This window comes from Mustelus asterias, chromosome 15, assembly GCF_964213995.1.
Source record: "Mustelus asterias chromosome 15, sMusAst1.hap1.1, whole genome shotgun sequence".
NCBI classification, from domain to species: Eukaryota; Metazoa; Chordata; class Chondrichthyes; order Carcharhiniformes; family Triakidae; genus Mustelus; species Mustelus asterias.
This window is the reverse complement of record NC_135815.1, coordinates 102,348,327-102,372,145: the sequence shown is the minus strand read 5'-3', so window position 1 is coordinate 102,372,145 and position 23,819 is coordinate 102,348,327. Positions and strand designations below refer to the sequence as shown.

At 41.6% G+C, this 23,819-nt stretch overlaps 1 protein-coding gene across 5 annotated transcripts in view; it reads left to right on the top strand.

Moving 5' to 3' along the window:
• ehbp1 (EH domain binding protein 1) overlaps positions 1-23,819 on the top strand; it is a 340,872-nt gene that overhangs the window by 271,870 nt on the left and 45,183 nt on the right. For all 5 annotated transcript variants that reach the window (XM_078230456.1, XM_078230455.1, XM_078230454.1 and 2 more), the window contains 3 exons: positions 9,264-9,402; positions 9,586-9,695; positions 10,658-10,781. In XM_078230456.1, coding sequence (XP_078086582.1) covers positions 9,264-9,402; positions 9,586-9,695; positions 10,658-10,781 — 373 coding nt within the window. The remainder of the gene's footprint in view (positions 1-9,263; positions 9,403-9,585; positions 9,696-10,657; positions 10,782-23,819) is intronic.

Below are 23,819 nucleotides of genomic sequence, written 5' to 3'. Positions count from 1 at the left end.
GCCCCTTCCCCCTCGCTCGCCCCTTCCCCCTCGCTCGCCCCTTACCCCTCGCTCGCCCCTTCCCCCTCGCTCGCCCCTTCCCCCTCGCTCGCCGCTCCCCCCCCTCGCTCGCCGCTCTCCCCCCTCGCTCGCCGCTCCCCCCCCCTCGCTCGCCGCTCCCCCCCCCTCGCTCGCCGCTCCCCTTCCTTTGCACCCTGGCATCTCTCCCTCGCTCCTACCCTCCACGTCCCTCTCCCTCCCGCTCATTTGGCCTCTCTCGGGCTTTCTGGAGAGTGGCGATATGAAGGAACGAGATAGAGGGATAGGGAAGCGACAAGAAAGTGGTAATTGGAATGAGTGGAGTGGAAAGTAATGATAAGAGTAGTTAGTATTAATGGGATCTTTGGGCCAGTTATGTTCAAGATAGCCAATGTGTTTTTAATGTAAAAATTTCAGGTCAGCAATGTAACCCCACACTGATTACACTTGGGAAAGTGAGTTTCCTTTAGCACACTGTGTTTTTCAAAGAGACTGGTGCTGGGATTTTCAGGCCCCCCTAGCATGTTTTCCAGAAACAGAGGCAGCTTGCCATTGGCTGTCAGTGGGATCTTCCAGGCCCACCGATTTATACAGTGGTTTCTCTGCCCCACCACCAGGGCACTTGCCGCAGTGGGGAGCTGGGGGTTGGGTGGGGTGGGGGTGGGGTGGGGGGGCACACCTTCAGCAAGATTGAAAAACCCCACCCTAGGGATGCTAAATGCGGGATTGCGGTATTACTGTCACGCAGCAATTCATCAATAGGCTAGAAATTGATAAACCTGCGGACTTCATAGAATCACTACAGTACCGAAGGAGCCCATTCGGCCCATCGAGTCTGTACTGGCCACAATCCCACCCAGGCCCTATTCCCGTTACTTGTTCTTCTTTAACTTATTTTACAGTTGCTGAAAGAAATTTAATTTTGCAATTGGTCAGTGGCAGTAGTTAATTATTTGACATTGTTTATTTTTATTAACATAATGAATAATTGTCGGAGTGTTGTAGTAGCACTGGGTGTGCAAATATATTACCGCTGCCTGTTAGTGGGTTTGCGTGTGCCTGCATGATGTCTTTGACAGTGAAGGTTTTGCTGGGTTTTTGGGTCTGAAAGAGAGAGTTCCACAAGCAAGGCCTGTGAACTAGTTGCTCCCATTTTTGTAATTACAGTTTGCTGAGTTATTGCCGTTTGCAAACTTTGTTATTTGATTATATAAAGAAGATTGTCCGCTTGACGATGCACTCGAATACCTTTATTGTGCATTCAAATTACCACATAAGCAACGAGAAAAAATGGATGTAGAAGAAAACAAGTTTTTCAATGATGACTGTGGCAACATGAGCTGCACAGTGAGTTTACATTGTGAGCAGCAGTTGAGGGCTAGGATCATGGGTTGTGAGCTTTATTCAATAGTGTAGCAAGTTAGCAGCACCATGGTTATGTTTGGAGTCATCAGCAAGTTTGATGAGAAAAGCAAGGACTGGGCTGAGTACGCAGAGAGGTTGCAACACTTTTAGCAAATGGAATAGTAGATGAGACAAAGCAGCACCCAGTTCTCCTGAGTGTGTGTGGGGCAAATACCACAAGGTGGTGAGGTATCTGGCCACACCTTGTAAGCCAGGGGACATTCCACTTGCAGATTTAGTTGTGCTTATGCAAGATCACCAAAACCTTTGATGATTGTCCAAAGATTCAAGTTTCATCATCATTTTCAGAAGGCAGGTCAATCAGTAGCTAACCTTCTGGCAGAATTACACCAGCTCTCGGAACATTTCAAGTTCAGAGCAATATTGGAAGATATGCACAGAGATTGATTAGTTCGTGACATTGATGAAGGCAGCATTCAGCGTCAGTTGTGGGTGAAACGACACTGACTTTTAAGAATGCTCTAGAAGGCTAATGTTGGTGCCCAGGCAGGGACACTGCAACAAGTGAAGAAACCGGTTGCACCAAAAAGGTGAAAGCAGTGAAGTGTTTTAGGTGTGGAGGGCCACATCATTGCAAATTTATAAATGCTATTTGTCACCCGTGCAACAAGGAGGGTCATTTAGCAATGAAATGCAGGGGTGCGGAAAGCAAGGCCAAGGCTGAGAACAAAATCTAAATTCAAAGAAGCTTCAATCAGCTCTGCATCATCTAGACAGCTCGGAGTAGGCAGAGGGGCGAGCTTAGTACATGTTTAATGTGAATGAGATGAGAGCTGAGCCTATTTTTACTACGGAGGCTGTGGATGGAAAGCAAATCAAGATGAAGGTGGACATAGGAGCCTTCACATCCAGAATTAGTGGAGAAACCTACACGTCAGCTTGGGACTCTAACCAAGCACTGGCCCTTACTGCGGAAGAGATCAAGCTTCGGACGTATATCAGAGGATCCATACCGTTACCCTGGGCATTGGGAGTCCATATTGTATATAGCTGACAAGAAGTAAAGCCACGCCTCCTTGTCAAAGAGAAGAGTCTGAGCTTGCTAGGGCGTGACTGGCTCAGCAAAATTCCATTGAACTAGGTGTGAGATTAAGCACATGGGTGGCCGAGATGTTGTTAGTAACTATCCGGAGGTGTTCAAGGATGAACTGGGTACGTTGCGTGGTATTGCAGTGAAGTTATTCATAGATCCTCAGGCTATTCCTTGCTTTTTCAAGTCCAGGACAGTCCCCTCGGCCATGAGAAGAAAAGTGGAGGAGGAGTTGGAACGGCTGCAAAGACTTGGAATCATAGAGCATATTCAGTTTTCTCATTTGGAACTCCAGTCGTTCCTGTCATTAAAAATGATGATGCTGTGCGTATATATGGTGACTACAAGCTCACCATGAATCGGGTTTTCAAATTAGATGCTTATCCATTACCTAGGGTGGAAGAGCTTGTTCTCAAAATGTGACATGAGCCATGTCTATCAACAACTCTTGCTGGAGAAGGATTCTAGGTAGCAGGTTACAATTAACACGGATAAAGGTTTGGATTTTGGGGTATCCTCCAGCCCAGTAATTTTTCAAAGAACAATGGACAACCTGTTACAAGGCATTCCTCATGTAGCAGTCTACTTGGGTGACATCTTGATTACAGGGAAGACGGAGGAGGAGCACCTCAGTAATCTGGATCCAGTATCAAAACGTTTTTCAGAGATGAGACTAAATCTGAAACAGAGAGAGTGCATTTTCCAGGCACTAAGTGTTGATATCTAGGTTGTAAAATCATGGCACAAGGCTCATCTCCTGGGGAAGGAAAAGTTTGAGCTATTAAGGAAGCTCCAGATCGAAGGAATGCGTCAGAGCTCAGGTCATCTTTGGACCTGGTCAGTTATTGTGGAAAGTTTGTGCCAGACCTTTCAATCAGGTTGGCACCACTTCCCAAAGAAACAAAATGGAAGTGGGAGTCAGCGCAAAGGAAGCTTTCAGGGCCGTGTGAGCACTGTTATAATCAGCTGGTTCATTTTGATCAAGACAGCAACTCATTCTGTCTTGCGATGCCTCGCCTTACAGTGTGGGAGCGACATTCCCGCATTTAATAGAGGATCGGTCAGAAAAACCCATCAGGTTTGAATCCCATACGCTGACAAAGGCTGCAAAGGGATATCGACAGTCAGACAAGAAAGGTCTAGCTATCGTATTTGCTGTAAAAAGATTCCATCAGTACCTTTTATAGTCACTCATTCACCATAAGTACCAACCACAAGCTGTTGATGAGTATTTTCAGTGAGTCGAAATGTATTCCTCCCTTGGCCTCAGCAAGAGTACAGCATTGGGCTCTCGCCTTGTCAGCTTCTTAGTAAAATATTGTGTATGGAGCAGGAAAAGACGATGCAAATTCAGACACATTGAGTCATCTCCCTTTACCAGATTTACCATCCAAGGTATTGTGTCCTCCTGAGACGATTTTCTACTCGAGAGATTTGGACATTCTCCAGTGAGTGCTAAGCAGATTAAACAGTGGACAGGGAGAGGTCCTGTTCTATCTCAAATCAAGAGATTTCTGATGCGAGGATAGCCAACTATTATTGAAGATGATGAGTTGCGAGCTTTTGTGAAGTGTAGAGAGAAGTTAGGTGCGCAGGACAGGTGGGAGTTAAAAGTGTGTGTTCCCTGGTCGTTCACAAGCCATGACCTCTAGAATGAGAAGTTTAACTGGGTCTTTTTTTTGGCCTAATCCGGAACTGGACTTGGAGAACATGGTGAAGTCCTGTTCCAGAAGATGGCGCCACCAACGCCACTTCATCCTTGGGAGTGGTTAGATCGTCCGTGGTCCAGACTTCATGTGGACTTTGCAGAACTTTTTGTGAATCACATGTTTTTGTTTAGAAGTACATATCATGAATATCATTACAGCTCATTTACAATAGAGAAACAGCGTCAAGTTTTTGCAATTCGTGGGTTATCAGCTTCTCTCGTTTTAGAATCCCTACAACGCAGAAGGAGGCCATTTGGCCCACCGAGCCCGCACTGACAATAATCCCACCCAGGCCCCACCCCCGCCAATCCCTTACACTAAGAGGCAATTTAATTTAGTATGGCCAATCCACCACACTTGCACATCTTTGAAGTGTGGGAGGAAACCAGAGCACCCGGAGGAAACCCACGGAGACACAGGAACAATGTGCAAACTCCACACAGACAGACCCCAAGGCCAGGAATCGAACCAGGGTCCCTAGCGCTATGAGGCAGCATGCCAACCACTGTGCCACCATGCCTCCGTGATAATGGTTTTGGATAATAGCACCACATTTACAAGTGATTTGTTTCATTAATTTCTGCAAAAGAATGATATACGCCATGTGTGTACTGTGCCATTTCACCTGGTTTAGCTGAGTGAGTTGTTCAAACTTTGAACGAGGGATTGAAGCGGATGGCAGGTTATACTTTGGGAATTGGACTTTTAAGGTTCTTGTTCCAGTATCGTAACACGCCACAGTCAACAACAGGGCTCTATCTAGTTGAATTATTGTCAGGTAGAAGACCAAAGTCTCACTTGGATCTGCTTCACCCAGATCTCAGAGCAAGAGTCAGCAAAAACAAGAGAAGCAGAAGGAGAGTCTACCATTAAAAGGAGAGACAGTTCAACACAGATGATCATGTTTACATCTGGAACTTTGGTAGTATCCGGTTATCAGGAATTATTCAAAACCAAAGTAGTCCAGTATCTTGGATAGTGAAACTGCATAACAGAAGAGATGTTCGCAGACACCAAGATCGCATCTGTCTACTCTGAGTTAGCAAAGGTTTCAGATTGCATGGCAGAGGGCAATGCTGTTGTAGACATTGGCCAGGAAGTGGTTCCTGTTGCACAAGACTCTGCTGGGGGAGTTGATGAGGAACATTCAGGCATAGATTCTCAGCCTTGTTCTTTGCCTGCGGATACAGCTCAACTGACACAAGATCCACCAGTGCTTGATGAATCACCAGTGGTGCTGTGCAGGTCGCGATGTAATGGCAAAGCTCCTGATAGACTGTTGTGTGGTTGAAATTTAACTTTCATTTTGTTTCTGTCCTGAAGGGGGATTGAAATTTAAGGGGGAAGAGGTGTTAGAGAGTGTTGTAGTAGCATCTGTCTATGTCAATCTATTACCAATGTCTCTTAGTATGTTTGCATATACGCGCAGGACATCCTTAGCAGTGTGAGTTTTCAGGTCTGCAAGATAATGTTTTGCGAGCAAGACCTGTGTACTAATTTCTCCTGTTTTCATAGCTCTTTATGGTTTACTGAGTTATTGCCATTTGTAAACTTTGTTATATAAAGAAGATTGTCCTCTTAGTGTGTTCGACTACCTTTATTGTGGATTCAAGTTCCCACAGTTAGAAACACAGTGTAATATTAATCGGAACAGTAATAAAGAGAAGTTTGATCTATGGTTCCAAACTATTAGAGTAAAATATCCCCCTAGGAGACAGTGACCATAATGTGGTAGAATTTAGCATTCTGTTTGAGAGTGAGAAATTTGGGTCAAAAACAACTGGGCTAAATTTAACTAAGGTTAATTACAAAGGAATGGAGCTGGAGTGGACTGAGAATGGAGTTCAGCAAAAAAGGATGGTTAATAAGGTAAGAACCCATGGTGTTGGAGCAGTATATTAGCATGGATAGAGGATTGCTTAACTAATAGGAGACAGAGTTGGGATAAGAGGGGCATGTTCAGGATGGCAACTTATAACTAGTGGAATGCCACAGGGATCAGTGCTGGCGTCAGAATTATAATATAAATGACTTGGATGAGACAAGTAAATGTATGATTGCCAGGTTTGATTGACACAAAAATAGCTGGGAAGGCAAGTGGTGAAGATAACAGAGTCTACCGAGGGGTATAGACAGATTAAGTAGTGAGTAGGCTAAAACTGACAGATGGAATATAATGTAGGAAAACGTGAAGTTATGATTTTTGATGGGAAGAATAAAGGAGCTGAATATTATGTAAATGGAGAAAGACTGCAGAAAGCTGCAGCACTGAGGGATTTGGGGGTCCTTGTGCATAAATCACAAAAAGCTAGCATGCAAGTTCAGTAGGTAATAGGGAAGACAAATGGAATGTTGGCTTTTATTTCCAAGAGTATGGAGTATAAAAATAGAAAAGTCTTGCTGAAACCATACAAGGTATTAGTTAGATCACACCTAGAATACTGTGAACAGTTTTGGTCCCCTTATTTAGGGAAATATGTACTGGCATTGGAGGCAGTCCAGAGAAGGTTCACTAGGTTGATCCTGGGTATGGAGGAATTTTCTTATGAGGAGAGGTTGAGTAGGTTGGGCCTGTACTTATTGGAATTTAGAAGAATGAGCGGCGACATTATTGAGATATATGGGATTCTCAGGGGGCTTGATAGGGTAGATGCTGAGAGGTTGTTTCCTCTTGTGAGAGAATCTAGGACTAGAGGGCAGTAAGGGGAGACGGACATGAGGAATTTTTTCTGTCAGAGGGTATTGGATCTATGGAATTCTTTACTGCAGAGGGCTGTAGATGCTGGGTCATCAAGTATGTTCAAGGCTGAGATAGACAGATTTTTAATCAGTAAGGGAATTGAGGATTATGGAGAAAAGGCGGGAAAATGGAATTGAGGATTATCATATCTGATCAGTCATAATTTATTGAATGGTGGAATAGACTAAATGGGCTGAATGGCCTACTTCTGCTCCTATGTCTTATGATTCCGCTTATCTGTGATTGAAGCAAATGGCTTCCTTGATGTTAACAAATGTAACTGATAAAAGATTCGCCTTTGTGTCACATGGTTTTTTTTTTAAAACTTGGATGATGTGAAAACCTCACTGCTCAAGTTTGTGTGGAGCTTATGCAGTTTCCATGATTTCGGTGAATTTAATTTTGCACATTGCTTAACATAAGCACTGCATGCAGTTAAATGAGCAAAGCATTCTAGCAGTCTAACAGGAGAGCTTTCAGAGTAGATTATTTGTTTATATTCTGGCTTCGGAGCAAATTTGCCTGTCTAACTTTCCACCCACCTGCAATACCTTTTGAGACTGCCAATGCTAACTGAGAGGATTTCTTTCCACAGGAGGGTCTTTGAAGTTGAGAAACAATGACTCTCATTGCTTTCCTTTACACTATCAGTTCTTATATGCCAGCGATGAAAGTGAGGTGGTAGCAGAAGACTTGTATTTGCTTTAAACAAAGAGGAGCTCAGATCAAGTCTGATTTTTCATTCAATTTAGCTTTCTGCAATGGATTTAATGCAATACGAAGCTGGCTTGAGGAAAACACAATGGATTGGCAAGCTAACTGAATTAACCCAGCTTAGAGGAATACATTTGTAAAGTGGCAGAAGTCCCTTGCCATAAAAAGGTTTCCCAAAATGGGATTTGCTAGCTAATCACACTGATATTTTTACACCTTACTGGGCATAGAATGATCTGTATTTGTTCACAAACGTCGGGCCTTAGTAACATGTCATGGAGGAAATTAATTTTATTAGATTTAACGATGCTCTAAGTGAGTTTGAAAAGCCCCTTTGTTTTTGTGTTTCGTTGCTGTTTTCTGGGGGGAAAGCGTAGAATCCAGTTTGCCAGTAATTAGACTTTGACTTTTTGGCTCATAATTCTACATCAATTTACGACAGTATTATTTACCCCAGCTTCTGTTCGGCTGCTTGTGTTGTGAGTTGTAATACTCTGGCGCAAGCTGCTGTAAAGTTGAAAAATGCTGGTCTGTGTTCAGATTTATATAAGGAGGAAGCAGGTAGGTGCAGTGCTTTTGTTCCATTATTTATGCCTAACAAAATTCATTTTGTGTGTAGTACCAACAGTCTTGATTTTTATTATTATTTTGATGAGGTTCAGTTAGGATAGAATTTTTTTTAGGTTAAAATATAATCCCAAAGCAGTTCTGCTCACCGGGAGTAATTGACTGCAGATTCAATACATTTGTAAAGCAGTTTAGATATTTGTAAATGAGGCATTCTGTGATTGTAGGAGAGGGTAAACTGTTACCTTCTCTTGAGAATTCTGTATCCCACACCTCCTTAAGGCAAGAGAATAGGCCATTAGAGGACCCCCTCATTACTGATTGTCTTAATGCAGAGGAAGGGCACAGCCTTGGTAGCATTTGATAACCAGTTTCAACATTCACTAGGCTAAGCTATTAGTCATGCATCTCAGCCTTTTTCTATTTACTTTCAAAACACTTAGAAATAATACAAGATTAGCAGCAGAATGCAATATTTTTGGGTACAACATAACCTGGTATCTGCTGTTTCCACACACCATAGTTGTTGGGTCCTCTGGGAACATCTTGTTTTGACAAAACGCTACACTGGATTCAGATGCATAAATATTGGAGCCCTAGAAAATGGAAGCTGAAAATGAGTTTATTTAAGTTTTTATAAATCAAATAAAGATTTGGACATTACCATTGAAGTCGACAAATTTTCTTTCTTTGTCCACACTCTTTGCCAGTATCCTTTAACCTTTGGCTATCACAGTGGGTTACTTCAGTTGGCACAAAATTAGATGTTAGCTCTTTTTGAAGAAATGCAAGAAACTAGTAGGTAAGTTGGTAATTTCCTGTTCAATTTAATAGCAGGCCAGTATAAGGGAACAAAGCGATTTACTTTCAATGTTAGTATTTAGTTTAGGGCAGATCTAACACATGGCTTTAAAATTCTTTGTGCAAAGAAAATATGAGTTTATTTTGTTCTGTAGTTAATCTTTACAAATGTATAAGAATTAAACTATTTTATTGAAGTGGAATATAGATTTAAACAAATGTTGAATAATGATGGGAGGAAATTGTTAATTCCTGGCAGAATGAAATGGAAGATCATCGTGCTGAGTGTTTGCGTATGGACACTGAGCGTTTGCGAAGTCCTGTGGTGTTCAATAAAGATTCCGCTGTGAGACGAACCCATCTTCAGTCATTTAGTCAGTATGTGGAAAGCAGACCAGGTGAGGAATTCATAAGATAAGAATGTTAAAATGCTATATAGCATTTAATTCTTTTTAGCTGTCAGAGAAGCTTTTTAACGAGACTGAAATTAAACTCCTCTGTATAAATCAACTCCTGTGCTCAAGGTGGAGTTGATAATTTTAACCAATTTCTGGATGTCTTGCTTTTTTTTTCTTAAAAAGAGATTAAAAGGCAGAGATCAATACAAGAAGATGCAAAGAAAGGAAATGAGGACAGAACGGAAATATGTGAAACAACTCTGAGAAAGCCATCAGAAGATGAAGTACTTAGTGTATGTTTAATTTTTCTCTGGTTTAGTGATTGCTGATTATTCCTTGGCCATATAAAGAAATGCTGTCTTTATTGGTTAAAAAATGAGATGTTGGGTTTTCAGATGTCAATCTCGCACATTTTCAATGCAAAGCAAAAGGGGTGCAGCACTGAATTAGTCTGCAGTGTAGTGATAATTGTCAGATAAAAGATGATTTTTTTCAGACTAGCACAGCCTCAACATCCTTGAGACATTTCCATCAGGGCACTTCCCATAAAGAGATTCCAGTATTGATCTACCAGGAGGATTTTAATTATTACAAAAGTAGATACTGCAAGCTTCAGTTGGAAGGAAAAGTCACAGGAGACCTGCTCGAATTTCCCAGACAACCCATTTTGTTGGCATGGGTTAATGGGTGTTCAACCTTTCCATTATACAGATCAGCCGTGAATTACCAGCTGAATGATGTTTGCATTAATATAATATATATGATAATTTTTTCACTTAATTAATGGGGAGGTTCAGCACAGTGGGAAAATGGGCTGATCATCTGTAAAATTGATTTGTGAGGAAAAAACTGATGGACAAGGAGGAGGAAACTTATTGACGGACAGATGCCAAAAAAAATTAGGAAAAAGGGTGGATAATGTATTATCTTAACTAAGGTCTTTTTTCCTAAAATTTTACTGTGATTATTGTAGTTCATTAAGTTGAAAATGCACCCAACAGGCTACATCAGCAGGCATTTAAAATAAGGGAAAGCATTTTTTAAACATTAGTTTTTTTTTACAACTGAAAATAAAATCATACTCTCATTTAACTTTCTTTTCCTTGGGAGTTCTTATAATAGTCAGCTGCACTTCAGGCAAAATCTGTAAGCACCAAAATATTTTTTGCGGTATTCACTAAATTAAGGAAAGCATATCTTTTTATAATTGTATTATAGATTTTGTTTAATGTAGTGATATTTTTCTTGTCCACAGAAAGGGTTCAAAGACACCAGTCAGTATGTTGTCGGAGAATTGGCAGCATTGGAGAATGAGCAGAAGCAAATTGACACACGGGCTGCAGTGGTGGAGAAGCGTCTGCGCTATCTCATGGACACAGGTACGGTGCCCAATTACACTGTAAACAGTTTTGGCAAATTGAGTGTTCACAAACTCTTATAGAGTTTGAAAGTGTGAATCTTTGAAGCCTGAATGTTCAGCAAACTGCCTTGAAAATGAAAGACTGAGAGTCGCAGCCACCTCTCTGGGCACTGGTGATAAGAGTGCCTTCATGGGAAGTGATAACTCACCCTGATACTGTGTGAGCCAGCACTATTGAACAGTGTGTTCATCCATGCAGAGCTGGAATACATATCCGTGCCTCATTGATATGCTGCAGCAAAATGTGAGATCTCTACTGTTCTACTGATTCCGAGGAAAACATTTGGCCTGCTGAAGCCAAGTACTGCATGAAACCATATACGGTGCAAATGGAAGGTTGTGTTGACTAAACAGCAAATATTTGAGTGCTGTTATAGATATTCGACAATTATTTTTCACAAGAGTAGGTCGGAAGAATCCCACGTTATTTTCAGCTTCCTTTATAATAATAGTATGACAACACGATGCCCTGATACGCAAATGTATTACAACATACACAAGTTGTATTCTGTAGATACTAGATTAAGATAGTGGTTTTAAAGAACATGCCATGGTTTTAGACATAAGGGAATAGGCCAACGGAACCAAGCTGAAATGTGGTACAGCCCTTTACCTGGTTAACGTCACTGAAACATTTAAACCTGTAAATCTCATTTTTTTGGGCACTGTACAGAAACCAAAGCTGCCAAGATGGAGAGCAGGAATTGCATCATGCAGCCAAAAATGTAGCCCACCATATTTGGTGAGGACAGATGCAATGTCATTTGAGCATACCTGAAGAAGGCATTAGGTTTCAGGTCCCCTCTCTGACATTGGTGCTGGCTGTTAGGGAAAACCATCACAGGCTTTATTCAGGGAAACCATCCCTATAATTGCCCGCAAGTAGCTTCCCTGAGTGTGGAACCAGGTGGAGCAGGAGTGACCCACTTGACCCCACGTTAAAGGAACTGATCGTAAATGTTTCTCGCCCTATACCTCCAGTCAGTGTCTACTTCCATCCACCCATCGCTCCGTCTAGGCCTCAATCGTCCTCTTCTGTTTCTGCCACAATCCCCTTTGGTTTTTGCTCTTGGGTTAATGTGCTGGCTCCATTACATTCCGAGCTCCAATATTAGCAATGTTAGCATTCATTTTGAGAGGAATAGAATACAAAAGCAGGGATGTACTGGTGAGGCTTTATAAGGCTCTGGTCAGACCACAATAGGAATTTTGTGAGCAATTTTGGGCCCTGTATCTAAGGAAGGATGTACTGGCCCTGGAAGGTTCATGAGAATGATCCCAGGAATGAAAAGCTTGATGTATGAGGAGCGTCTGAGGACTCGGGGTCTGTACTCGATGGAGTTTGGAAGGATGAAGCAGGGGGAATCTCATTGAAACTTACAGAATACTGAAAGGCCTGGATAGAGTGGACGTGTGGAAGATGTTTCCATTAGTAAGAGACACTAGGTTCGAGGGCACAGCCTCGGAGTAAAGGGACGACTCTTTAGAACTGAGATGAGGAGGAATTTCTTCAGTCGGAGGGTGATGAATCTGTGGAATTCATTGCCACAGAAGGCTGTGGCGGCCAGGTCATTGAGTGTATTTAAGATCGAGATAGATAAGTCCTTGATTGGGAAGGGGATAAAAGGTTACAGGGAAAAAGGGGGAGAATGGGGTTGAGAAGCTTATCAGCCATGATTGAATGGCAGAACAGACTTGATGGACCGAATGGCCTATATGTTATGGTCTGCTGATCTAATATCTGGGAAGCTTCGAACCTCACCATTCCGGTTCAGGACATTCACCCAACCCTGCTCCATGCACCTGAGGTGGGGGGGTGGGGGGGTGTTTAGCAGGATGAATCTCTCCCACTCTGTGCACTGCAGAGTGCCCCGGGGAAATTCACATTCAAAATCCGGGGGGTGGGGCCTATTCCCGCTGGAGAGGCCAGCAGCATAGCGCTGAGCGGGCCACTGCACATACGCCGATCTGTCAAAGCGGAGATTAGCACATACACGGTCGCCCCGTACTGCCAGCCTCCCAATCACTGGCCAGCCTCGCGACCCTACATTGCTGGCCATGCGAACCCCCCCTCCCATAGGCCCTGCCCTCTTGGCACTGTCCAGTGGGGCTGTGCCAAGGTGCCCCTTGGGCATTGCCATGGGCCAAGCTGGCACTGATTTCCGGCGCGGAGCTGACGACGCCACAGATCCCGGCCCCGGAGGCTGCGGGGCCCAGCGGGTAGCTGTTAAACAGCCTCCGCTCATATCTCCCGGCCCATTCTGAGAACATTACATTCACAGTGGACAATGGGGAGAGCCTGTGAATGTGGTGTACCTGGGTTTCCAGAAGGCATTTGATAAGGTGCCGCACCAAAGACTGCTACATAAGATAAAGGTGCACGGTGTTACGGGTAATGTATTAGCATGGATAGAGGATTGGTTAACTAACAGAAATCAAAGAGTGGGGATAAATGGGTGTTTTTCTGGTTGGCGATCAGTGAATAGTGGTGTGCCTCAGGGATCAGTGTTAGGACCGCAATTGTTTACGATTTACATAGATGATTTGGAGTTGGGGACCAAGTGTAGTGTGTCAAAATTCGCAGATGACACTAAGGTGGGTGCAGAGCAAAGTGTGCAGAGGACGCTGAAAGTTTGCAAAGGGATATAGATAGTCTAAGTGAGTGGGTGAGGGTCTGGCAGATGGAGTACAATGTTGGTAAATGTGAGGTCATCCATTTTGGTAGGAATAACAGCAAAATGGACTATTATTTAAATGGTAAAAAATTGCAGCATGCTGCTGTGCAGAGGGATCTGGGTGTCCTTGTGCAGGAATCTCAGGGAGTTGGTTTGCAGGTGCAGCAGGTAATTAAGAAGGCAAATGGAGTTTTGTCCTTCATTGCTAGAGGGATGGAGTTTAAAAACAGCGTGGTTATGTTGCAGCTGTGTAAGGTGCTGGTGAGGCCACGCCTGGAATACTGTGTACAGTTTTGGTCTCCTTACTTGAGAAAGGATATACTGGCACTGGAGGGGGTGCAGAGGAGATTCACTAGGTTGATTCAGGAGTTGAGAGTGTTGGCTTATGAGGAGAGACTGAGTAGACTGGAGCTATACTCATTGGAATTCAGAAGAATGAGGGGAGATCTTATGGAAACATATTATGAAGGGAATAGATAAGATAGAAGCAGGGAAGTTGTTTCCACTGGTGGGTGAAACTAGAATTAGGGGGCATAGCCTCAAAATAAGGGGAAGCAGATTTAGGACTGAGTTGAGGAGGAACTTCTTCACACAAAGGATTGTGAATCTGTGGAATTTTCTGCCCAGTGAAGCAGTTAAGGTTACCTCATTGAATGTTTTTAAGGCAAGGATAGATAAATTTTTGAACAGTAAAGGAATTAAGGGTTATGGTGAGCGGGCGGGTAAGTGGAGCTGAGTCCACAAAAAGATTAGCCATGATCTTATTGAATGGTGGAGCAGGCTCGAGGGGCCAGATGGCCTACTCCTGCTCCTGGTTCTTATGTTGCGCTGCTGGGGCAGAACGGCGAGCTGGGAGAATCGCCCCCAATATCCTTGCAGATGGATGACTTTCCAAGATGCTAAGTGCATATCTTTAGATTTTAAAAGTTCAGAGTAATAAGCAGTTTTTGATTCCATATAAGATTATTTGCTCTTTCCTTTTTTAATGCCACCCCAAGCAGCCAGAGTAGAATTCCCGAACCCAGGAAGTGTTTTTCAGTCAAGCACTTGAGCTGCCTCTTGGGGAATGTGGGAATGTCCTTGGTTTGATCTTTTGCATATTTACAATTTTGAAGTCAAAGGAAGTGGTTTTGAAATTGGCCTGGCCTTGATGAGAAGATAACTCGGGTACTAAGAGGATTTTGGAAATGTGAGTAAATTGGATTTGACACTGATGACTGAGTTGGAGTTGTGGGGGTGAAATTGGTCTCCACCCAATAGCACAGAATGGATTCTACAACATCAGCCCCTGGTTTTTCATTGTACCTTTTTTGATTTTCCATTGATTGGAAAAATATTGCCATGTAAAAGTGACAATGGGACTAGAAAAATAAGACACACAGAGAGAACTATGGTCCTGTGAACTTCAAGGGAAAGAAAATTTGGCAGAGTGAGAGGTCAGGTGCTCCAAGTCTATTTCACAATGCTGGCAGACCCACTTACCCCTGAACTCATCTCTGCCACTTTCCTCAACAAGTCAGTCGCCCGAAATTTGATTTAAGCTGACAAAAATATCTCAAGGTGTTATTATCCATACAGAGATAGGATCATTATATTAGTTTTCATCATTGAGATTGTTCATTGCGAGAATCAAGGAGTCACACCATTCCATCAGTGCAGCAGGGACTTGGCTGATAAAGGCCTTGGGAAGCAGTTGTCACATGAAGGTTCACTGTAGGCCCATAACCATATTTAACCATCAGTGGACCGAGCCCCTGACACAGCCCCCCCTCAAAATAATTGAGAGAAGTGTTTCTTTTATTTTGTTGACAGTATTGTGCACAATTCTGGTCGCCACACTACCGGAAGGATGTTGATGCATTGGCAAGGGTGCACAAGAGATTTACCAGGATGTTGCCTGGTTTGGAGGATATGGACTATGAAGAAAGGTTGAACAAACTTGGATTGTTTTCATTGGAGTGTCAGAGGATGAGGGGGGACCTGATAGAGGTTTACAAGATTATGACAGGCTTGGGTAGAGTTGATAGGGTCTTTTCCTCAGGGTCTAAGGGTCAATTACTCGGGGGCATAGGTTGAGAATGAGGGGGGGAAAGTTTAAAAGAGATGTAAGGGGTGTTTTTCACACAGAGGGTGGTGAATGCCTGGAATGCGCTGCCGGAGGAGGTGGTGGAAGCAGATTCTATAACAACGTTCAAGAGGCATCTGGATAGATCCATGAATATGCAGGGAATAGAGGGCCACGCAGAGGCAAGAACATATTGGATTAGAGAGGCATCTGTGTCAGCACAGATTTGTTGGGCCGAAAGGCCTGTTCCTGTGCTGTACTGTTCTTTGTTTTTGGTTGTTTGCTCGCTCTCACTTTCACTTATTTTCACTCTCGCTCTTTGCCACTTTCATAGAATCCCTTCAGTGCAGAAAGAGGCCATTCGGCCCATCGAGCCTGCACCGACAACAATCTCACCTGGGCCCCATCCCCGTAACCCCACACATTTACCCTACTAATCTCCCTGACACTGAGGGGCAATTTAGCATGGCCAATCAACTTAACCAGCACATCTTTGGACTGTGAAGAAGAAACCGGAGCACCCGGAGGAAACCCACGCAGACACGGGGAGAATGTGCAGGCTCCACACTGACAGTCACCCAAGGCCGGAATCGAATCTGGGTCCCTGGTGCTGTGAGGCAGCAGTGCTAACCACTCTGCCACCAAGCTGCTTATTGTGCTTTCTTCCTGGCTCTGCATATTTTCACACTTTCTCTCACTTGAAGTTGAATCTTCATTCAATTCTAGCCATGGGTGACTCTGTATGGAGTTAACACATTCTCCCCTTGTCTGCGTAGGTTTCCTCCCACGATTCAGGTTAGGTGGATTGGCCATGCTAAATTGCCCCTTAGCATGCAAAGATGTGCAGGTTAGGTGGATTAGCCATGGTAAATGCACAGAGTTACGAGATAGGGTGGGGTTTAACCTGGGTAAGATGCAGTTTCGGAGAGTTGGTGAGACTTGATGGGCCAGATGGCCTCCTTCTACACTGCAGGGATTCTATGATTCATTGGTTTCCATTTCTAGAGGGAAATCGATCATACCTATTATTGTTCCTTAATGTATTTTAATTAAATAAAATTTACTAGTTTGAAGCTATGACTCAGAATCACAGAATGGTTAAGGTGCAGAAGGCAGCTATTCAGCCCATCGTGTCTGTACCGGCTCTAGAAATGAGCATTATGACCAGTGCCATGCTCCTATCTTTTCCCCGTAACCTTGCACATTGCCCTCTTGAATGCCTCAATTAAGCCACCACGCTTCCAGGCAGTCCATTCCAGACCTGAACCACTCACCGTGAGAAGTTCTTTCAAATCACTTTAAATCTGTGCCCTCTCGTTCTCGAACCTTTTACGAGCGGGAACAATTTCTCCCGATCTACTCTGTCCAGCCCCCTCAGGATTTTAAATATCTCTAGCAAATCTCCTCTTAGCCTTCTCCTCTCCAAGAAGGATCTCAGTATGTGCTATTTCAATCTGCCCTCCATATTTCAATAGCCAGAGTTTTATGTTGCGATGTCTGGGTTGTGCTCTTTTCTCACTAGGTGTTGGGAAGCAAACGTTGTGCTCCAGATTGGAAAAAATGTGAGGTTTACTTGAGTCAATGGTGAACCTGAACCTAAAAGAATACCTGATGCAAAACTCATAAATTGTGACAGAGTCCAGGGCCATGAGACTGAGTTTGTTATTTTCCTACATGATGCAATAGTTCAGGTTACAAGTCATAAGTTTGTGCTTTATATATTATGCTTAGTAAATAAATCCCAAAATCCAGGTATTATTGTCAATATTGATCTACAAGAAAACAAATTACAAGTTGATTTTTGAATGTTAATATCAGTAAAAATACTTTTCCTTGGAACAAACACCCACAAGTTTTTGAATATGCATTTACCTTTGAAGTTATTTTGGAGGAAGTTTCAAAAATGTAATATTTGTTTGCAATCATAAAATGATAATATTTAGCTTCACAATATCATGAATGAGGAATAGTCAGTGCTTTTGAACAAGCCCTGCTTGGATCAGTATGCATTATCTGTAGCATTTTGTAGGCCAGTCTAACACTGCAAAATAGATCGCTGACTTCTGCAGCTTCTTGTTGCTACCTCTCCTTTTTTTAAAAAACTCATTTTGTATTCTTGATGAATGGAGTAAAGCATTTAGAAAGAACATTCAAAGGTTATGCTATTGCTACCTCAATTCGACCCAGCGCTAAACTGGAAGTGATCCTAGGAACCCCCATGTGATTGCTTCGTATCAAAGCTCTACACTTTCCAGACTAATATTAGCCACCAGCTAGGTACAAGACAAACTGGTGCCTGTAACATGTTGTACTAATATTACAATTTGATGTACCAAGTTACAAATTCAGAATATTAGAATTGATTGTAGTTCTGTGTAGTGTACTAAATAGCATTTTAAGTAAAGAAACCTGTATTAAGTCTGACAATTTAAATAATTTACTATGAAATTATACTACTGAATTGCAAAAATATGATTGTTTAATTTAAAATATTCTACTCCTTTAAACATGGGCAACCTGGTTTTGTTTCTGCAGGCTGCGTTGTATCACATTTAGTGATGCCTAATACAGTTACTGTTGAATTGTTCCAGTATTTTCATGGAACGCTGAAATTGCAAATGATCACTGCAATGTCACAAGTCTTAGGAACTTTTAAGTGACTTTCTCTACCTCTGTTATGAGAAATAATACTGAACTAGTTGTAAATCTCTTCCCAGTAGTTGGAGGTGTCATTTCTGTTGGCTGTTTCTTCATTACTGGTTGGGTGGTGCAATGACTACACCAGTAGTTCCATGTTTTGGCCAGGCAATCTCCCTACCCCCAAAAAAACTCTGGATGCAGTTGCTGGCATTTCCAGCTCTACAATAGCACTGCACTAATTGCCTCCACACTGATGCACTGCAAAAACCACCTCGGCTGCTAATGAAAAGAATATTGAAAAACATGCCCTTTGTCCATCACAAAATAGCTTCATTGCTGTGGATTCTGTCAGTAAGGCAGATCTATACTAAAAATTAATGTCCTGTATGAAAGATGTGTGAATTTTTAGTTTAGTGGGTCTTTTGGTGGTTAATGGAATTGAAGGGAATTCTACTCATGCGAAAACAAACTTGGGCATCTTCACAAATTTGAAGGCAAATTTAAATTTTATTTTTTGTAGAATGAACAAAATTAAACAGGTGGAGCAAATCAGATCAAAGAGCAAAATAAACACAATTTGCACGCAACTTTAAGTTGTCAGTCATATATTTTTTAGCTTTACTTACCAACAAATATTGTTTAAAATCTAGAGGTATCTTCGGAAATGAGTTCTGTAAGTGTATGCAGTTCTTGACATTTTTCATTATGGTGTCCCTCAATGAATTGAAAGTAATTGGGGTGGTTAATTTATTTACATGGAGCAGTTCACAGTGCCTTAAATAATAGAGATAATTGAACAAGAATTGTCAAGTGTGTAGTGATATCAGACATATTACAGAAGGGAATGTGCATAAAACTTCATTTCTATGCAGCCATTGTTTATGGTAATTAAGTACACAGATTTATCCCTTGGTTGCCTTCCAAGCTTATGGCAACTGCTATTGTTGTGTTCCATTAATATGTAATCAGGAAATAGTTTAATTTTCTAATCTGCAGTTTGAGAATTCACTTTATAACAACTCTTAATTACTGAAATGCTCTAATAATGCTCATGGTTACTGAAAATTTAACCAATAACGTAAGCAAAAACAGCTGCAGGGATTATCATTCCAGAGGTGGTGCTTCCTTAATGAACATGTTATTCCTTCACCAGAGGGAGCTCAGTGTCCTTCAGACTCTCGTCCAGATCCTACACTCACACAGACCTGTTTTATTCTATGAAAAAATATATTTGGAGAAAAATATTAACTTGAAGATGAATATAAATTTTATTGATTTGTTAACCCATGTGACCACAGATTGAGTAAACCTTATAATAAAAAATAATAGGAATGGTTGCTATCTAACAGACTTCAGCTGTAAGCCAGGGGAGCCCAGTTCCCATCTCAGCTCTCAGGAGAATAGCTCCAGGTGAATATTCTTCAGTCACAGTTGCTAGATCCTGTTCACATTCACATAAGAATTCTCACTTTTAGTACTACATGCATTTTAGTCTTCAAACTCCAGATTTTGTTTTTTTTTGAGCTTATCCAATTCTATTCCTTTGCTTTTTTTCTAACTATTTGCATTATAATAGACCTATTTAAAAATCTGAACATCCAAACCGCTACCTAGAGCGAGGTCTTTCCTGCAGCTGATCATACACCACCAGCTGTCCAGTGATACCAGCTGGAACATCACATTGTTCTGAACATCTCTTCAAACTTTTACAGAAAATCTCCAATATTTCAGAATCCAAATTGGCAGTTGCATCAGATTACAAGTTAACATAGAAACATAGAGGATAGGAGCAGGAGGAGGCCATTCGGCCCTTCGAGCCTGCTCCACCATTCATCACGATCATGTCTGACCGTCCAATTCAATAACCTAATCCGTCTTTCTCCCCAAAACCTTTGATCCCTTTCACCCCAAGTGCTATATCCAGCCGCCTCTTGAATACATTCAATGTTTTGGCATCAACTACTTCCTGTGGTAATGAATTCCACCACTCTTTGGGTGAAGAAATGTCTCCTCACCTCCATCCTAAATGGTCTCCCCTGAATCCTCAGACTCTGACCCCTGGTTCTGGACTCCCCCACTATCGGGAACATCCTCCCTGCATCTACCCTGTCTAGTCCTGTTAGAATTTTATAAGTCTCTATGAGAACCCCCCTCATTCGTCTGAACTCCAGTGAAAACAATCCTAACCTAGTCAATCTCTCCTCATACATCAGTCCCGCCATTCCCGGAATCACAAATCCTTTGTTTCTCACAGTCTCGCTTCAAAAACTTATCAGTCAAAACTCGGGAGGGGAGGTACCCAGGTTTGGTGCATCGGGATCTACTCTGTTTAAAGTCAGAGTTGACACCTTATAAGCATAGTTTGAGGAAACCCACTACTAATGTAATCTAGTGCTGAATGGGAGACCGCACAAGGTAGATAACCAGTATTTCAGATATTAACTTTTGAAGCCATATCCTGCATTCTAATACAGTGTCCCTGTACCAAGCCTGATTATTCTGAAATCTTTAAACAACTATCTGTTTGAGAATTCACATTGAAGATGAAAGAGTAGGTGTTTTTAACTTGTTTTTTATCCTTTTAAGTTAATGAGCAAATGACATATTCAGAGTTAGTAAGTCGCTGCCAGCCAAAGAATCCTGCTGTAGGACATAAATTATGGTCAATTTACAACTGAACTTCTGAAAACCATGCTGTCCAAGAGAGTATGCTATAGGCAAGTCAAGTGGTGAGCGGCACAGTGGTTAGCACTGCTGCCTCACAGCGCCAGGGACCCGGGTTCAATTCTGTATTCAGGTGACTGTGCGGAGTCTGCACATTCTCTCCATGATGCGGTGGTTTCCTCCGGGTGTTCTAGGTTCCTCCCACACTCCAAAGATGCGCAAGTTAAGTTGATTGCCCATGTTAAATTGCTCCTTAGTATCAGGGGGTAGCAGGGTAAATACGTGGGGTTACTGGGATAGGGCCTGGGTGGGATTGGTGTCGGTGCAGGCTTGATGGGCTGAATGGCCTCCTTCTTCACTGTAAAGATTCTATGATTCTAAGTGATGAAAGTTTCTTACTGTGCTTATGGTTTTGGTATAAACAGAGATTTTCATAAATACTGTTCCATCATTGGATGGTCAAATACCAAAATTGCTATCAGCGAAAAGTAGGGCTGTATTTTTGCCTGGATTCAGGCTCATTTGATTATCTTTACTGTTTAGATTCTATGAATCCATAGGCAAATGGGGTTAGCTTAGATGGGCATTTTGGTCAGCATGGACCATTTTGGGCTGAAGGGCCTGTCTCCATGCCGTAGGTTCTATGAATCTATTGTTTGGTTCACATAGGTAAGACTGACACTAAACCAGACAGTAGTATTTTTGTAACCATATTTGTTTTGGCAGAATAACCAATTCACTAAACCAGTTACTGACATGAGACCAACAAACAAACCATTATTACTTACTTTTGCATGCTCCAAACAAACATCCATTTAATCAGAATCCCCTCCATTTCCCGAGTTTACTCCACTCATTCTTCCGACAGTTACCAGGACTTGTATGAAATCTGTTTAAAAAAAACAAAAGGAAGACCTGCTTATCTTTCTTTAGCATAGTCATTCTTCCCAATCACATTAAGTGATCTAGCACATTCTGTATTTCCCAGCTTCCTGTCAGCTGAGGTTGTGTCTGGAGTTGCAAGCAAAACAGACAAGGGGATATCAAAACTGCATTTTTTTCAATGTATAAATTATGTAACTGTTTGTAAATGCATTTTGTGAATTATTGTCTGGCACTTGTGGACACTCAAGTCAAATTTATCAATACATTTCAATATATATTTACAAATTGTCTCAACTTTTGCTAATGCAATTATAAAGATGTGTTGTAATATTTATTGGTGCAATGATTTTAAGGATGGCAGTTTTAAATAAACTGACCATTCTGACACTTGCTTCTTTAAGTGTTCCAGCATGAAGATTTATATATCTTGTTTACTATTCCGATTCATTAAGATCTTGGATGACTTAGAATTTTTGTTTTTTCTCATAACCCAAGGAAACACTCATTCTCATCCTAGTCTGACTGAAGATTTAAACCAAAGTACGTGAGGTGCATAAAAATGTTCCCTGCTTAGAAATACAAACAGCATAGACAGGCTCTAAGTATATTATCAGGCAAGTTCTTTCAGAAACGTATTGCTAAAGAAGCTTAACATTAATTATTGTAACTTTGGGAAGATTACATCCACACTAGCCTTGTAAGAAGCAGCATACACTTCTTGACCTCAAATGCTACAGCTTTAAGACATAAGAATGGCATTTTACCAACTTTAATGGGATAACCAGTATAATCTTTCAGCAGTAAGGGAAGAAAAAGTGTTCTGAGTATAATACCCTCGGAGTTCTGTTGGAAGCTTCCCGCGATGTTTGTGGTGATGATGCTGCATTTGTCTGCATTTTTGCATTTTTAAAAATGTCAACAGAATTCTGCCAAAAGCCCCACACTTCTCAGTTTTGCCTGGCTTGGCTGCTGCAGGCACTCTGTCCTGAAGCACGACCCGACTTAGGCTTTCTGTAGACACCATTTTTTTCATTATTGGCCAGATGCATTACAGTGGACTCGTGCAATGAAGCTGTGTTTGCCTAATACCATACCTCCAGAAAACCAAGACTTGCTGCTACTTCAGTGCAAATAAATCTTTCTTTCCTCTCCTGTCACAATCCACAAGAGGAAAAAGGCCATGTTACTATCTCACATGGTATTTGTAGGTTGGATTGTCAAACACTGTTTCACTAGGTCTGGAGGTCTTCACTCTGGTAGGATTTGTGGTGTCAATAAAGTCTTCCTATGTATCACCATGTTGAGCATTAAACAATTTAATATATTAATAAATGAAAATGTAATTTTTTTCTTCCAGCTTTAATTTGTGAGGAGTCAATTTAGATTCATATTTGTATAAAATATCAGATCTTTATTGACATTTCTGTAACCAGTTTTCAAAATATGGTTTGGCGTCTTTTATATATATATATATATATATTGTGTGTGTGTATTCTAATTCTGTGCGTGCCTTTCAACTATAAAGTTCTGACTATTTCATGACTAAAGATGAAAAGGTGTACAAAATTGAGTTTAACACTCAGTTCAAATTCTCAATCAAGTTAAATAATGTAAGAGGGAAAAGTTATCCCATCCCCCAAATGTGTAGCCATCTTAGACATGGTGTCAGGCTTCAAGCATTCTTTAACAATCAGATGAAAAGGGATTTTAGAAGATTAGTGGAAGGATGCTGAAGGCATTGTCATCAAATTTAGAGATGCACGGCATCTACTAAGTTTCAAGAGTAATTTCAACATAATACTTAAAAGAAAATTTATTTTAATTCTTAACAATTCTCAGATCTGCAAACTGCTGCTATGAAGGCATTCTTATTATAAAGGAAATATTTTAATTTGGTATTTTTAATTGTTACACCGTGAGTAAGCAATTGTGTGTGCCATGTTGTGCCAGCATGTGATCTACCAGATTAACATTCTTAAGAGAAGGTTTCCCAGATCAAAACAGTTTGCTTTGCTTGCAGTTCTTTAACTGAAATTCATGGCAGTATGTTAGTGAATAGCATAATTCA